This window comes from Haemaphysalis longicornis, unplaced genomic scaffold, assembly GCF_048455015.1.
Source record: "Haemaphysalis longicornis isolate Haplotype H1 unplaced genomic scaffold, Haemaphysalis longicornis Haplotype H1 scaffold_9, whole genome shotgun sequence".
Lineage (NCBI taxonomy): Eukaryota > Metazoa > Arthropoda > Arachnida > Ixodida > Ixodidae > Haemaphysalis > Haemaphysalis longicornis.
This window is the reverse complement of record NW_027526460.1, coordinates 63,129,358-63,145,786: the sequence shown is the minus strand read 5'-3', so window position 1 is coordinate 63,145,786 and position 16,429 is coordinate 63,129,358. Positions and strand designations below refer to the sequence as shown.

The following is a 16,429-nucleotide window of genomic DNA, read 5'->3' as shown; positions in this document are numbered from 1 at the left end:
GTCACATTGCCGACATAGCTTTGCATATGGGGTGCAGTAACTTCAGGAAAAAACGATGAAAACCTGAGTCACGCCCAAACCATGCTCAGTGCTGCATGCTCCGCCGATTTCTGCAAGCACTGGGGTGCCTTGCAAAAAAAAAAAAACACGAAAAAATCGGTCGCCGAATTATTTTGCAAGGGCAACTGGCCCTAGAATAGTTGGACCTGCATATCCTCTTTATTTTTGTTAATAGTAGAATTCTGCCCGTAATTTTCCCAGCCCACACAACGCTTGCAGTTAATGTATATTATTGGAGACGGATTCTCGTGGCATATCTATTGTTTGCCACAAGCCCCGAATTCTGAAAATGACTCAGCCATGACTCCGTTAAACAACGGCGCATTATTGGCGGCCAGCTCATTGTTAAATTCCCAAGCCACTGCATCACTCCCACTGCCATCAAAATTTAGGCGGCATTCAGTTTTTTCTGTCTCGATTTTTGTGCGCAGGTTATCAAGAAAGCATGATGAGCTCAGCAGTATGCCTTACAATAGCGTGCTCGCGGTTCCCGCGCAAGCACTTGCCGCCGCATTGCTCTCAACGCGACCAACACCTTCAGCTGCAGCGGTGGTGGCACTTTCAGTGCATGCAGCGCTCTTGCGGCATGGCGACGAGGCAAGCATGCGGGTGAGCAGAAGGTAACATATTGCAGTGGGACACGCAGCCTCGCTCCTGCCATCTCAACTGCACATGTCCGTGCGTTTTTGACTTCCGCTGCAAGGTGATGCACTGGTACCATCGGTCATGCGCTCCGCGGTTCGTATTTGAATAGTCCATGACTCTACATCCTACTCCGACGATCATTATATGGCACCGTGACCTGCACATTCGGTGTCGAAAAGATCACTCCTCCTTTTGCAAAAACTCAGTGGTAAACCTCCGATTTTTTTTTTCAAATTCTTTTTGGAATTCTTCAAACACACGGCACCCTATTGTTATGGCACAACTTCCTGTGCTATAACGAGAACCGCGATACCAATATCCTCTCGCGTCCATGAAAACATCCTTCTGACGGGTGCGAATACACCAATGGCCAATTAGGGCGGCGACGCAGCCAACGAAAATACTGCGCCCGCTAATAGTGCCCGCGGAAAGCAAGAACTCCGTCCTAATCGTCGAGATAGCGGGGTAGAACTCATGCCGTGACCTTCGGAACTAGCGTCAGGAGCGACCAATTTGCCCTTACGTAGACAGCCACGGATACGACGTCTGGCGAGCTCTTTATAGATATCGCTACAAGTTGCGCCGAGCGATTGCCGTTTCGAGCGCTTGCCGCAGCGTGCCGGCTATCGGAAGTAATTAGCCACATCCTCAAATCCCCTTATAAAACGGCACTCCGAAGCTGCCCTCAGTCGTTCCTCCCGGGATTGGTGCCCTGATTGAAGCAAGTTCGAGCAGTCATTTGGCCCACCGACTTTTCTGGCTAAGATTCTCGGCATAATCGAAACGTAGACCAAGGTGAGGTATACACTGAGGCCACCCCCGAATTTCTGCAACCTTTGAGCTGTAAACAGCATTTTATTTTTAAATAGATCGAGAGAGAATGAGAGATCTTTTTTGGGCAGAGGGACCCTAGGTCAAGTGAAGGAAGGAGTATGTAAAAGGTGGAATGTTTCCTGCTCAGGATATTTCGAAGGTTCGATGATGTTCTAGATGTGAGACAGCTGAATGCTGTGCCTTTTCACCGCGATTGAGATGCGGGCGCATGCAAAGCTGCATGTTACTCATTCTCAAACGACGTAGTGGGAACTGGTAGGTGCGAATGATTTCCTGAACTGACCACCAGAGAGTTGCCATGCTATTTTTGGGGCACGTAGTGCTACACAAACTGGCGTTAACATGTCGCCGGTAGTAACGCAACGCACAATAGTGGTGGTATATGGATTGCCCGCATTGTGAAGTTCCAAAGGTTGGTTTTGGCAGCTGACGTTATAAACATGAATTCTGCAAAACCTTCGTTATGGGAAGAGCAGCGTCAGCAGTTCGTTCTGTCTTTTTCCGTAGACGTAGCTACGTTGCAGTTTGCTTCAATTCTGCTAACGTTCCTAAACCATATCAGCTATATTTTAAAAACATTTCAAGCTAACACATTCCTGTAATAAAGTTCAAAAGTGTCGCGAACTGGGCCAGTTGGTACAGATTCATAGTGGTGAAGCAGCGCGCAAAAAACCAGGACAGAAGGAAGAGAGCGCTCGTGTTGTTGTCCTGTTCCTTCTGTCCTGGTTTTTTGCGCGCTGTTTCACCACTATGAATTCCTGTAATAACCTGCCTTTTCAAACCACTTTGTTCTTTTTGCAGTTCGCACGCATGTTAAACGCTATGTTTTTGTCTTATCTATTGACACTCTTAGTCCAGTGCTGGTCAGGTGCGATATTAGAACGGTTAATCTCTGGGAGTGAAAAATAAAGGACGAAAGCTTCATGGCGTTATAATCGTTCTCTTTGTTCCCGAAGCCCATAAACCAGCACAAGTGTTGGTGGATATTCCAAACATCGGCCGCACAAATAACAGAACAAGCATGCATGAGCTGTGGGCTCGGTGAAAATTAGGAAGGATGTACATTCGCCTTCAACGAAAACTAAATCGATAGCGCTAGCCTTCGTGACACAAGCCTATAGAGAACAAAGTATGGAATTATTCTAATTAAACTTCTCATTCCTACCAAAAAAAAAAAACACGTGGTTTTCAATGCGAAATAGCTTCATGTTTCCCCCAGTCCGTAGGAGCTACGCAAAGCAGTCGGTTGAATTCAATATGATAAGGTTGTGGAACAACCTGCCCTCATCCTAAAAAGTCGAAATCCATAATCATGTTTTCAGACATCTCTTGAACGTTTCTTCTTGAACAGTCCTTCATTCGCTTACACCCTATAAATCCAAAGAAAACATGTAAAAGGACTTTATATTATCCGTCAGGTTGTGTGTCCCCACTTGACCACCGCTGCCTTGTGCGTTTTTGCTTAATTCATGTCAGTGTTTGAGTTTGCTTGATTGATTCCCGTTACGTGTTGTGCTAAATGCATTTACAGTAATTCTGTTTTTATGTATGTTCCGTTTGCGTTATCACGGCTTAACAAATCAGCCTTTTCTCTTTGCCCCAATTCCCTCCTTTTACTTTATATTCCGACATTTTTGGTCTGGTTTTTTTAACCACCACTGTGAATGTTTGGCCTAATTATACTGAACGATTATGCTCGCATTGTGTTCGTTTTTCTGTGTCCAATTGATTTTTATATAAATCTACGTTATATTCTGCTTATTTATTCTTACTGCTCATCTTTTACCTGTTCTTATATACTTTTTAACAAGAGCTCTTCCTACAGTGATAAACTATAGGACCTGTTTCTGTATTCCTTACCAATTAATGTGCTGTATTGTTTGAAAAATTCCTAACACACTTCAAACTTCAAATTACAATAAATTCACAACTGTAATAATGTATGCATGAACGTTGCTTCTCCACCGGGTCAGTTGTTCGGTATATTAGTTTTCTGGCTCAAATTCTACACTTTGTACACGGCCATATAAGTTAAATCTTTTCGCCGATGGAACAGACGAATGCCTGCAAGCTTTACAGGTCTAGTCAAGCATCTAGATTGTGGGCGAAATATATCCTGAAGTTACGTTGCAACCCGGTGTCTCTCGGCCTTAATACTTGCTGTTCCTTCGGTCACGAGATAACGGATAGAAAAATTTTGTCTTGTGCTTAAACATCAATTAAAATTTGTGTGCCATTTTAATTTTTTCGAGAAGCTACAATAGCAGTATAAATACTTGGGAACTTTCTGGCCGAGCACCTTTACAATGACAACAGACTATGTCTTGCCGGTACTCTCAGTACATCATTCCTGGCTTTGTATGTGTATTCGATACATACAGAGAAACATTTCGACCCAAACACTGTGTACGATCATTTTCACTGGTGATGCATTTGGATCCCCTCATTATGCTGTCTTTTGTAAAAAAAAAAGCGGAGGACGCGCATGGATCCTTTGTACTCAGACGTTGTAAGTTTCCCGCGTAAACACTGTATTGAAAATCACAGGTAAAGGAATGGAGAATTGAAACTGGAAATATCATTCCAGACTCTGAGAGAAACGATGACGTTCCTCAATGTCGGACTTTCTGTTCTGCTCGTGGTGGTGGCTGTGAGTGGTCAGCCTTCCCTCCCAGGTAAGCAGTTTGTTCCCGGCATGTATATTTCGTGTGCTTCAAAAATATCTCTTTACGCACATAAAAATGACTCCAGGTGAGGGTTCAGATAAACGTTTGCATTGAAGTCAGCACCGACGGGCTCTCGGCATGCTCAAACAGGTCAGCCCGAAACATTTCGGATCGTTCAAAAATTTCATTTCGGACACATTCCAATGACTCTGGTTACAGTTTGAAATAAAAGGTTACATTGAAGTGAACGCCGATGGTGGTTAGACATGCTCGCACAGATCGGTTCTCCAGAGGCGGCTGCAGACATTACCGTATTTACTCGCGTAATGAGCGCACTCGCGTAATGAACGTACCCCCAACTTCAGTCATCAAAATTAGGTTTCTTTTTTTTTTCCCGCGTAATAAACACACCTCCAACTTTTCAACCCTGCAGCACCACGAATGGCCGTACTGTAGCTTTCCCTGTTCAGTCGCGCCCGCTGAGGATGATAGCGCAAGTAACCGAGAGCCATCTCTCGGAGTAAAAACGGACAAACACTCCGGCGCGGAGTCGTGCGACAGCCAGTAACGGCGACGTAATGCGACGTAATGCGAAGCTCAGTCGACTCAGTCCGCTGAGGATCTAGCCCTACTTTTTTTAAATGCATAGCATTTTAGTAACTCACAATGTCACGCGGCGTTCGGCCTAGTCCGCAGCCAGGCCACTACACTATAAAAGAAACAACAGTTTCCGGCGCCCGGATTCGAACCCATGACGCCGCGGGCGGAACGGCAAGTGCCGGGCGCACTACCGATTGAGCCACGCAACCAACACGGATTTCGATGCACCGATAGCGCCTTATATCCTTCACTCATTTATGGTTTGTTTCGAAAGCGCCATAAGTTGTCACGCGCCTCCGCAAGATGGCGACACAGGTTCCGCGATCGAGACTATGATCGAGAGACCCGCCATAAGTTGTCACGCGCCTCCGCAAGATGGCGACACAGGTCCCGCGATCGAGACTATGATCGAGAGACCAGCAGCGCTGGTCGCGTCTCGTGCTGCCGGGACGCCCCGCTGTAGCCCACCGCAAATTTGATGACGTGCAGCGTGTAACAAGAAAACCAACAACCAATACGTAATCCATACGACTTGCCGGCGCACCCCCTCGGAAATGCTGTGCATTTGATCGTGCCCCTCGCGAGGGGGATGTTTCTTCGTCCCCTCCTCCCGCAGCACGCGTGGCAGGCAGGTGCCGCACAGATTGATCGTGCCGTGTTTGAAAACCTTAGAGGCACGCGGCGGGCATGTCAGGCGGAGCAGGATTGTTGGGGACAAAGAGGGTCCGCCTTGAGACCGGAACGGCGGTGCCATCAATTTGGCACCGCCTGCGAGACTTTCATCGAGTGAAGTGACTCCTCCAATTGCGGTATCTTTAACGAACACTTTCTTCTCCCAATTACCATAGAATATTTGGGATAGTGTTGTCACTTCCTTGCTTTTCTGCTCGTCTTGCACCTTTCAGTTGGCGATGGGCCGAAATGTCAGTTATACGGTGAGTTTTAAGTGGAGTAAGCAGTTGAGTATGGGAACCGTCCTGCCGGTATAGAATAGACATTTAGGAATTGGCGAAGTGAAGTCTTGACAAACGAACGCGAGTGTAGTTCAATAAGAACGCTGTTGGTTTACCACTTGTGTACGCTTATGTTTACTGCAAAAAGTAGGTTATCTAATTCATTATTTTTTTTTTCGTTGCGGCCTCCTTTCGTTCCTCCGAAAACGTTTCCGGCAAATTACCCCGCATAAGAAACACACCGTCAAGTTTGCTTCCGTTTTACGCGAAAAAACGTTCGTTCAATGCGCGAGCAAATACCGTACTTCAAAAGGGCCGTTTGAAAAGAGATCAGATATCCCTCAAAGCGACAACGGACCCACAGAAATGAATTATGAAACAAATTTATTTACATATTCACGTCGTAATATCATTTACAACAGTTTTTATCGTTTACACTTATTAACGACAGAAATACCACTCATAGCATACAGCAGCGTGAATATTCGTCATAAAAAATTGGCTCCAATCCACGGGGCGAAGGTGGTTGGAAAGCAAAGCTTTAAACGACACCCGCGACATCTGCCCATGCGACGTCACTCGAATTCAGAAACGTGGCTCTACAAAGAGGGAAACCAGAGATTCTGCCAGCCGTTACCTGGATTTCGCGGGGGTGGCGTCCCGGATGTAGCAGCGTCGGCCACGGCCGTGCTAGAGCGGCGGACGCCGCCGCTGTTGCCCGGCTGTGCGTCGGCAGAAAGAAAATGGAGACGAGCGTCTTTAGATGGGTGAGACAGCGGAAGCTACCCTTCCTCATGTGCAAGTTCGGGGCTACACCACCGCGCGACACAAGCGCAGACACCAAAACAATTCGGCATGTGAGCTTAGTGATTCTCAATTATTCGGATTTAAACTAGTTAGTTTAGTATGTTGGAGAATTGTGAGAAAGCTGAAGGAACTTTTATAATGGATATTTAACAGAAGCAGTTGCTCCTTTCGACTTTTATAATACCTCTTAAAACACGACCGAATTGGTATTCACCAATTTAGAAAACGGAATCCCATTCGTGGCAAGCAGCGCGCAAAAGGTAGGGTTTCTTTAGCGGTTAGATGTCTGTATGCGGCCTCTGCATTTTGTTTTCCCGCCTCGCAAACCAATCCGTAATGTATCTTTGACGTACGACCACTTAATTCCCTCGGGTCCGGGTTACCCAGGAGGTGCTGTCGTACAAGTTAATCAAGCCGTGCGAAGGAAACGCGCAGTTAATCAAGCCGTGCGAAGGAAACGCGCAGTGGACGCGAAGCTGCGCCAAAACAGTCCCTAAACAACCGTCGCTAAAGGAGATGACAAAGACGTCCGGCCAACGCACCCGCCGGTGCGAGCAGGCACCCGCGCGCGGGAACGCTGGGTAACCATTCGCTGCACCATCTACACTGTGCTCCGTTAGTGAAAATCGCCCTCCTCCACCTCAGCCGCTTTGGGAGTTCCTTGTCGCGCACGCCACGAAGAAACCGTTGGCTCGTAGAGGTTAAAAGTTTTGGTTTTAAAGGCTTTCTATGCTACTTCGCGCACCAATGAGCCCTTACTAGTCTGCTAACAAGAATGCGGTTGACAAGAAATGTGGTCGCTGTTTGTACCTTTGACAGTTGTAAGTGTTTACGCCTCTCGCAATGCGATCAGACCCACTTCTTCCTCCTAACAGACACATCCTGCGACTTCACGGGCATCGACGTGCAGGCAACAAAATCACGGTTCCTTGCCAAGATGCCGAAAGAAACCAAGACAATGAGACCAGGCTTCAGAACAGTCTTTCCCGGTTTCGAAGTCGGCGGCCTGGAGGTACGTGGCTGGCAGCATCTCCGCCAGTTTGGCCCAGCGATCCCCTACTGCCTCAACGGTAGTCGCCTCCTGCAAATGGACCTCGTCAACGACGGCCACATTGCCCTCTCGGTGCCGTGGAGAACGTGCTCCGGCAAGGAAGGCAGCATCGTGCTTTCCGCCGGGGTGTCTCGCTTTACTGTGCAGTTGGAATTTGTGAACTCTTATTCGGCTAACGAAGGAGTGATTCTGCACTTGAGCGACTATGCCCCCTCAGCCACCGAAGAGCTCTCATTACGCGTGTTGGGTGCTGGCCCCACCGTAAACACCATGACCATGATTCTCAGCAAGATTTTTGGTGGCGTCTTGAGGGAGGCGTGGAATGACACCTTCGTTCAGGCTTTTCTCGCTACTCTGAAAGATCTGCCAACTCGATAGCCTGTACTATGCTTGTGGGTGTAACCGGCGAAATGCTATGACTGTGGCTACTTGGTGCACCTTGTTAGGAGGGTCGTTACTTTCCTAAGAAACACAGTTGAGGAGGCGACTGAGCTCCCTCCAGCGTTGGAAGTGCATTTTTGAGTAGATTCAACTGGGTGTCGAGTATAGATATCCTACATACCTGAAATACTGCTGTCAGCAACTATACCAGAACTTTTAAACGTCTTATTCACACCGTATTGTTATTTCTACCCCTTTACCTTCCTGCCTATAGGAACTTTTGGCCTCGTTGCTCCAAATGTCCTCAATTTTGCTTTCGGTACAGCTTAGGGTTTAGAAACTCTTTCTAACGGAATTGAATGGTGCGGTTCTTGCGTTCACCTGGCCTCTTCTTGTGCATTTATACTAGCATTTGAGCAAATAAATATTCGGTTGGAGAACGTACGGGAAGCTGAAGTATCGTAGCATGCTACGCTGGGTTGTTTTCTTACCAGGCAGGCTTTTGTCATGTGCACAATAGTTCCTATAGCACTACATGCAGGCTATAGCTCCTACAAATGCTTTCGACGACTTTGTTTTGCCCTGGGTGTGACACCTGTCATGTACGTTGGAAACAAAACAGTTGATTATATTGGATTCACATCGCTGTATTGCATGCAACATTTTCGCTCATTTACTGCAAGCATCGAATTGGGATGTTACTGCAGTCAACTCTTCCTCTAATGCAATTTTCAATTTCACTCGCACGCCCCCAGAGGCCACAGTTCACGCAGCCGAAATGTCATCAATCGCGCAGTATTCGGACTCTCAGCAAAAATAGGCATGTCCCGACAGATATTACTGAGGTATAGAATTTGGCTGGTAGAAAACTATTTACTTCAGCTTGAATCTGGTGCGGGAAACGTGTCGAGTGCTATTGGCGAAAGTTTATATGTTTTATGACTGCACATATCGTGGTAATCAGTTGAGCCCACGTACAAATTACCGTCTCTAATGCTGTCTCTAATACCGACTCTAACCGACCGCCCGTAGGCCATAATGCGGTAGTTACAAGCGGCTATTGGGCCTATTTTGGTACTTTTAGGGTGGTACCGCGTATTAATCTTGCCTGTTTTCCTTTCCGGCTTTTCTGCTGTTCGCCAACCAGAGAGTGAACGTCCATTCTTAAATAACCAATGCGTATGTCTCATTGCAGACACAGATACTCCTGGCTATTACTGCTGCTTGCAGGACCAGATGTTTTCAAAATTTAGCCAGTATCCGCTTGTCGCTATAAAATATATCTCAATATCCACTTGTCACTGTAAATGTACAAAGCACGCCGGAATCAGATATATGAGATAGCGTTCTTTTGTAACGCAAGAAGGACTATTCGACATTGCAAAGTCATCTAGACAATTTCATTCCGGCTTCCAGTAGACGTACCAGCCAACAATTTATTTAGGCCTCCATTAAACGCTTGTGCAGCTGTTCCACAGTGGCGATCGCGGATGCCCAAAAGTCAACCTGCTGGGCATGTAGGTTACAAACTCTGAATTCACGTAAGTGGTCATTGAAAGTTTCTGCGTACCTGTACGTTACAAGCGCGTATATGATGCCTCGAGAAAAGACTAGTATGCTACCGATGGAGTGTGTGAAGCATAGTGAACGAGCAAAGACCGCCGATATGATAAAAAACATGCAAAGCTGTCAGAAAAAAGGGTAAAATGCAATAGGAAATGTAGATATTGATCAATGGGATCAAAAACCTTGTTCTCAGAAACAGAAATCTATGCAATAACTCATACGCAACTATTTTATACTTTGAGGTTTTGTGAACGAAGCATTTAGTAGGCAGGCTTTGTGGGGGAGTCTACTCAAAATGATCGAATCTGGTGGTGTCCTGAATCGAAACAAAAACAATTCGGCTCTCTGTGTTGGAGTGCGATTTATATCTCCGTATACATGTGAACGCAATGTTCATCTTCACGGAGCCAAAGTGTTTAGAGCTTATATAGGAAAAGTAAACTAGAAAATTGAAGACGTGACCTAAGTAAAAAAAAATTCCCGCGCCTTCCCGCGAGGGGATCACGAGTAAATGCAGAGCATTGGGGCCTCAGTACTGATTGAAGGCAGTGTTGCTTCCATCGCTTCTTCCTTGATGCTGGAGTAGCAGACACGAGTAAACGTGGGCACGAGCGTCAACCAAGGAAGGAAGGAGCAACGCAGTGACTGCAACACGAGCGACCGCTAGCCGCTATATTTGCAGCGCTCGCAGTAGAGGGAGAGCAGTACGGGGGGGGAGAGCGCGCATGCAAAAGCAGCGAGCGCCCTTCCACGACCCACCGCGCTGCTATCACGCACCTGTTAGGCCGAGACCGCGACGGAGCGAACGGGCTGACTACGACGCATGCGCGCGCCAGCTGCTGTTGAGAGAGAGGAGGGAAGGAGAGGCGCACCTGCTGCGGACGCGAAACTGTTGACACCGTCCGACGCAGGAACAGGCGAGGCTAAGAAATGCTGTGCATTTAAAAAGAAGGCTCGTGGAGCAAAAGCTCCCGCTTGTACGAACATTTAGTTTAGCCGGCCCTAATGGCTGCCCTACCCTTAGCGAAATGTTTTACACCTGTACCTAAAGTTATTTTTGATACCATATACCATCGCTGTGTTTTCAATGGAATGCTATAAATATATTTCAATACAAAGCAACCCATAGGAAGCATTGCAATATTTACTGCCCAGTTTCAGCCGTTGAGAATCTGGAGAGTAGGGACCACGCCAGTTTAAATAACTTGCAACAAGCGATCCCCTCAAATGTGTACCAGATAATACGGAGCTGCGGCTGAAGTGGCGAGTCACCGCTCCACCTCAACATAGTCATCACTTATCCTTCCTCCTCACCCTGAAACCTACTACATCAAGGCCACCCACTTGAAACTTCCACTTGTCAACGCAGTTCACGACAAGCGAACACTAACCTGATTGGCACGCTGTTTCATCCTTCCAGGTTAGTTGTCACTGCTATGCAGCTGCGTGATTGCGTCACTACATTTGCCGTACCGTCGCCCCCAAAAATTATATTTGCTATTTCGTTCACGTTGTGTTGCTACCATGCATAACAGTGCAGGGCTATGTAAGGAGGTGGAAGCTCTTTGCAGTAAGTTTGCTGCAATGCCTGAGAGCCTCGTACTCTCTAACACTCCCCGTGAGGAAGAAAGAAATAGCGGACGCTTTAAAGAAATACATTCGCAAAAAGAGCCAGTGGACGAAACGCGCGTCTGAACCTGAGCAGCAAGTTCGTCAAATTAACAGAAAAATTAAACTCGTGCCCGTGATGCAGGGTGAGTGGTGTCCCGCATTGATGCCACAGAGAGGTGACTAGTTGGAGTTCCATGCTGGTATAGACGTGGCGCACCGTGAGGAAACTAAAAGTACCGAGCATCATATTATAGAAAACCTCGCTCCTTTGAAAAAAAAAGCTGAATTTGCTGCAACAATGCTAAACGCTGGGCTTACATCGGGTGCAATAGTACCTTGTATCATATTATAGAAAACCTCGCTCATTTGAAAAGAAAGCTGAATTTGCTCCAACAATCCGAAACGCTGGCCTTACATCGGGTGCAATCGACGTTCCACGCCAACAATAAATAAGGTTTTTTACATCACCGAACACCTGACGCCACAAAACAAGTACTTGTCCACGAGGGCCTTGGTCAGGAAGAGCGAGACAAAATGGCGATTTTAAAAGCGGAGCTGTTGAAGCTTTTATTTCCGCCATGAAGCGTTACCACAAAACTATCGTCATCGTCGAAGTAGAGGGGGTGAAAATGCTAGGCCAAGAATTGCGAGGGAAAGTGACGAGGAGGCAAGGATCCAACGAGCAAGTGCTGGGACGGCGGGCCTCAAGAAACAAATCTGGTTAGGGAGGTCCTGGGAATCGAACCTGGGATCTTTACGCCATGAATCTGGCAACCTGACCACTGCGCCATACGAAGGGCCCGAGGGGTATGGGGTAGCAGCAGCGGGGAACAAAACATGTGCAGCCAATTGGAAAGAAAAAAAAAGGTTGTGATGGGATGAAGTACGCAGCACATACAAGGAAAAAAGGCCAGATAGGAATTGTCGCAAGTATTAGAGCAACAAGGGTTAATTTTGAAGCGGAAAAAAATAAGTAAACCTAACAACAAATTGTGGCGCCCATTGATTGCAAAAGCCATTCCAACTCGCTTTCCAGTCCCACTCTTTACGAGACGGGATGGCAAATGCAAACATGTGTTTGGTTAGTTGTCAATAAATAATAAAAGAACAAAAAAGCGCAAACCAAATCCCCCCACATTAGGCACGACAAAAACAATTAAAAGACCGTCTTGGCATGAAGAAACAGACGATACAGGGCAAGAACTTTTCCCCTGGTCGGAGTCTAACTTAATTGGGTCCATCGCGTTATGAAACCAGCTTCTTTGCGACTGTGCCCGTGGCGTGATCTGTCGCGTGCTATTAAACTGTAGAGTTTACGTGTGTTTGCGCCTGAAGTGGGGAGCACTGACGCCGAGTTGGCGCTACAGACGCCGAGTTCACAAAGCCGATTGTCGCGGGTTCTAGCTCGTGCTAACGCGGTCCATTTAGGAAGAGATGTGAAAGCCTGCCGACCAAACGATCCCGACCTCCCAGTCATGGAGATCTTTCAGCGGCAAGTTTGGAAAGCCGTGTGAGGTTGAACAGCCGGGTCTCAACGACGGAGGGAGAAGGGCCACCAGCTCTGCCCTCTTCCCAGCCTTGCAGCACTAGTGCACGCTGAGCCAATTTTTTACGTAGAAAACGGCCGCATGAAAGCACGAAAGGCATAGGCCGAACGCCGCTTCTAAGACCTGCAATGTCGCTTACCTGCTGCTACCTGGTATCGAAGTTATTACCTCGTAGCGAAGCTTTACAGAACCTTCTCGATTATCACGACGAGTTAAGTCCACGATTGAAGCCGATTTGCGTCTTCTTCGCTTCTGCAACGGCCTTTACCCCATCATTATCGATATAAGTGGGAACTTCCTTCATTTTTTTGTAAGTGACAATCATTGGACAACACCTTGGACGGACGTACGCATATGACCTGTCTCTTTCGTCGTCCGAGCAAGTGTTGCCACGATTACGGCGAACGCTGGATTTTTTGCCAGTCTTCGCCAATCTCCCTAAGCGGGTGAGCCTGGCTTGCAAAACCTGCGCCGGGGACGCTGGGTGGTCGCCGCGAGGCACGCGCTCACATGGGTTCTCACATGGGTTCTCATGGGTTCAGAACGCTCACGTGCGCTCTGAATTTTATTCGTATTTTTAACTGCGGACACGCTAAATAATGATTTGCTAAACAGCTTCGCTGTAAAAATAGTGCACCCCTCCGTCTAACGACGACGATGGTAGAACTCGAAGGTTTCTCGTGACGGATTCTATGGTTGGCCAATTCCACACTGCCAGTATGTGCGACCCTGGAGGTACGCACCCATTTTCTAGGATACCCGTAGCAATTTTCGAGTGTGCAGTCCTCATTCAAGACTTAATGGCTAAATACCTCCCAACAGAGATACTTTCCCTGCCGCCACCGTACTCTGGTACTCCCAACGCAGATTTGGACCGAGATATCCAACTTTTTGAACTGGAAGCAGCCCTGGCGTAATGCAAGAAAAGGAGTGCCCCAGGTCCTGACCAAGTAACCTATAAGCTCCTGGCCAATTTAGGTGATGATGAACTTGCCATCCTGCTTAAACACCTCAATGAATTTTGGACATCTGGCCACCTACCTATTTAATGGAAAACCGCCGAAGTCCGCTTCATTCCTAAAGCGGGCAAATCCCGACACATAGACAATCTCCGGCCTATTTCCCTTACCTCTTATGTGGGGAAGCTATTGGAACGCACTATACTCAAAAGGCTGCCGCCATACCTTGAAGACACCAACCAAATGCCCAAAACAATGTTCGGCTTTCGACAACATTTAAGCACCCAGGATATTATGTTGCGACTCAAAGAAGAGGTAATTGCACCTGCCACTCGCCACTCACCTCGAGCCATTTTGACCTTCGACCTAAAAGGGGCCTTCGATAACGTTGCGCATGCAGCGATTCTCTCCCGCCTTAATAATACTGTCTGTGGCAACCGAATTTATTCCTACATTTCGGACTTCCTCACAGGCCGCCAGGCTGTGCTCAAAATTGGAGATATAAAATCCAAACCAATCTCTCTTGGCAGTCGGGGTACACCGCAATGCTCGGTATTGTCTCCACTCCTCTTCAATATCGCTTTTCTGGGTCTACCAGAACAGCTAGAGCAGATTCCGAATCTTCACCATGCACTGTATGTAGACGACATCACCCTCTGGACTGACACAGACTCTCTCGGTGGGCTGCAGGACGCATTGCAGCGTGCAGCCGAAGAAGTCAATAATTACGCCCACGCTTGTGGCTTACATTGTTCACCGCAAAAATCAGAAGTTGTCATTATCCGGAAACACCCCCCACGACACCACGTCGAGCCCATCGAAATATCTCTTGACGGCCATTCGATCAAACCTAGCCACTCACTCAAGATATTAGTCCTTACCATCCAAGCCAATACCCGAAACGACTTTGCCTTGTCAAAACTTCGTAATATGTCAGCTCAAGTCGTGCATATGATTAGGCGGGTCACTAACCGGCATCGAGGAATGAAAGAAAAGGACACAATGAGACTAATTCAAGCTTTCGTCATTTCTCGCCTCCCCTATGTCGCTCCATACATGGCCCTAACCAAATCCGACATTGAAGCACTAAACAGGATCATTCGGAAGGCATTTAAACAAGCACTCCGGCTCCCTATGAGTACATCGACAACCAAGCTTCTTCAAATGGGTCTTCACAACACTATTGAGGAACTCATTGAAGGTCATCTCGCAAGCCAGCGCCTCCGTCTGACACACACTCCAGCAGGCCGCTTTGTTCTGCAATGCATCAACTGGCCCGGTGCAGAACAAACCCACCTGGCCCCTTTATCAGACGAGTGGGGTAAATATATCTCTGTACGACCCCTACCAAAGAATATGAACCCCGACCTACATCCCGAGCGCAGGGCCGCCCGCACCCAAGCCCACGAAAGCTTATATGGCAATCGCTCTGACGTGTCCTACACCGATCCGGCGAGCTACGCTGACAACCAAACCATGGTTGCAGTGACAACCAGAAGCCATTTAACTTCATGCGCATCCATCCGTACGACATCCCCAGGAGACACCGAAGAACTCGCCATTGCCTTAGCCCTCATCCAATGTACCAGCAGAGTCATCATCACTGACTCTCAAGCAGCCTGCCGCAGTTTCCTTTCAGGGAGGGTTGCACCAACGACCCTGCGGTTACTTCAGCGATACCGTCCATCTCACCGCGTGGCCATCGTTTGGACACCTGCCCATGCCTCTGTAACGGGCAACAACTTCGCCCACCAACAGGCTCGCGAACTGGCCCACCGAGCCCCAGAGGTCACCGCAGCTCCGACGCCACTTCTCACCTATCGGGAAATTACCCAATTTTACCGGACCACCAGACAAAAATTCCCGTGCCCTCACCCATCCCTCAGCAAAACTCAGGAAATAACACTCCGACAATTACAAGCAGGCACGCACGTTCACCCGGTTCGAATGAATTTATTGTTTCCCACACAGTACACAGCGCTATGCAAGTTTTGTCCGCAGCTAGGTACCCTCCAGCATATAATTGTGGAATGCGCTCACAACCCAGCCCTACCACCCCTCTCCACCTGTTCCTTTCCTGAGCAGTGGGAGACACTGTTGACCAGCTGTCAACCGGAGGACCAGACTCTCCTCGTGACACGGGCCAAGACGGCGAGGGCAACGCATGGATTCCCGGACTACGGTTCCACTCTTACATTTGAGCTCATTAAAATGTTTTCTCTGTCTCTCTCCCGCATGAATTCGCAGGCCTAACATTTGGGTTTGGCGCGTACGGCGCGAATAAATACCTGCTACTTGGCGTTCGCTTCGACTATGCCGGAGCAATCGGATAGACGACAGCTTCATGACGCGAGGGACCCTGGTTAGATTACGGCCACTGGAAACGTTTTGTTCTTTCACTTCACCCACGGTCATGCATCATCACCGTCAGAGAAAGTTCTCTTTCCTGCAGGGTGTATTGGCGTACAACCTCATCAGTGAGGACACTAAAGATTTGCTGTAAGAACATAAACACTTGATAAATTCCGTTACCTTTGCGGTGGTACCTTTTCCTCATTTACCTCTCAGATGCTTTGCTGTCACTTACTCTGGACCACTTCTTCAGATTAACAGCTTTCAAAATTTAATTCATTCATTATATTTAGAGTCACCATGCTGCATCTTCTAACTATGTTTCCAATCTGCTCAAGCACCCATCTCCGTCATGACCCAGAAGTTTTAGCTGTTAAGTAGAATTTTTTCTGACTTG

At 47.6% G+C, this 16,429-nt stretch overlaps 1 protein-coding gene across 1 annotated transcript; it reads left to right on the top strand.

Annotated features, from left to right (window-relative positions):
- The first annotated feature begins 1,378 nt into the window (after positions 1-1,378).
- LOC144151598 (uncharacterized) lies at positions 1,379-8,232 on the top strand. Its single transcript, XM_077682707.1, has 3 exons — positions 1,379-1,500; positions 4,127-4,214; positions 7,441-8,232. Exons 2-3 carry the CDS (start codon positions 4,142-4,144, stop codon positions 7,992-7,994), a joined length of 627 nt encoding a protein of 208 aa, XP_077538833.1. The 5' UTR covers positions 1,379-1,500; positions 4,127-4,141; the 3' UTR covers positions 7,995-8,232.
- Positions 8,233-16,429: the final 8,197 nt, after the last annotated feature.

Coding starts and splice junctions, on each gene's coding strand:
- LOC144151598 (XM_077682707.1), top strand. CDS start 4,142: ATGACGTTCCTCAATGTCGGACTTTCTGTTCTGCTCGTGGTGGTGGCT. Junction 4,215..7,440: donor TGGTCAGCCTTCCCTCCCAG/GTAAGCAGTTTG, acceptor TCCTCCTAACAG/ACACATCCTGCGACTTCACG.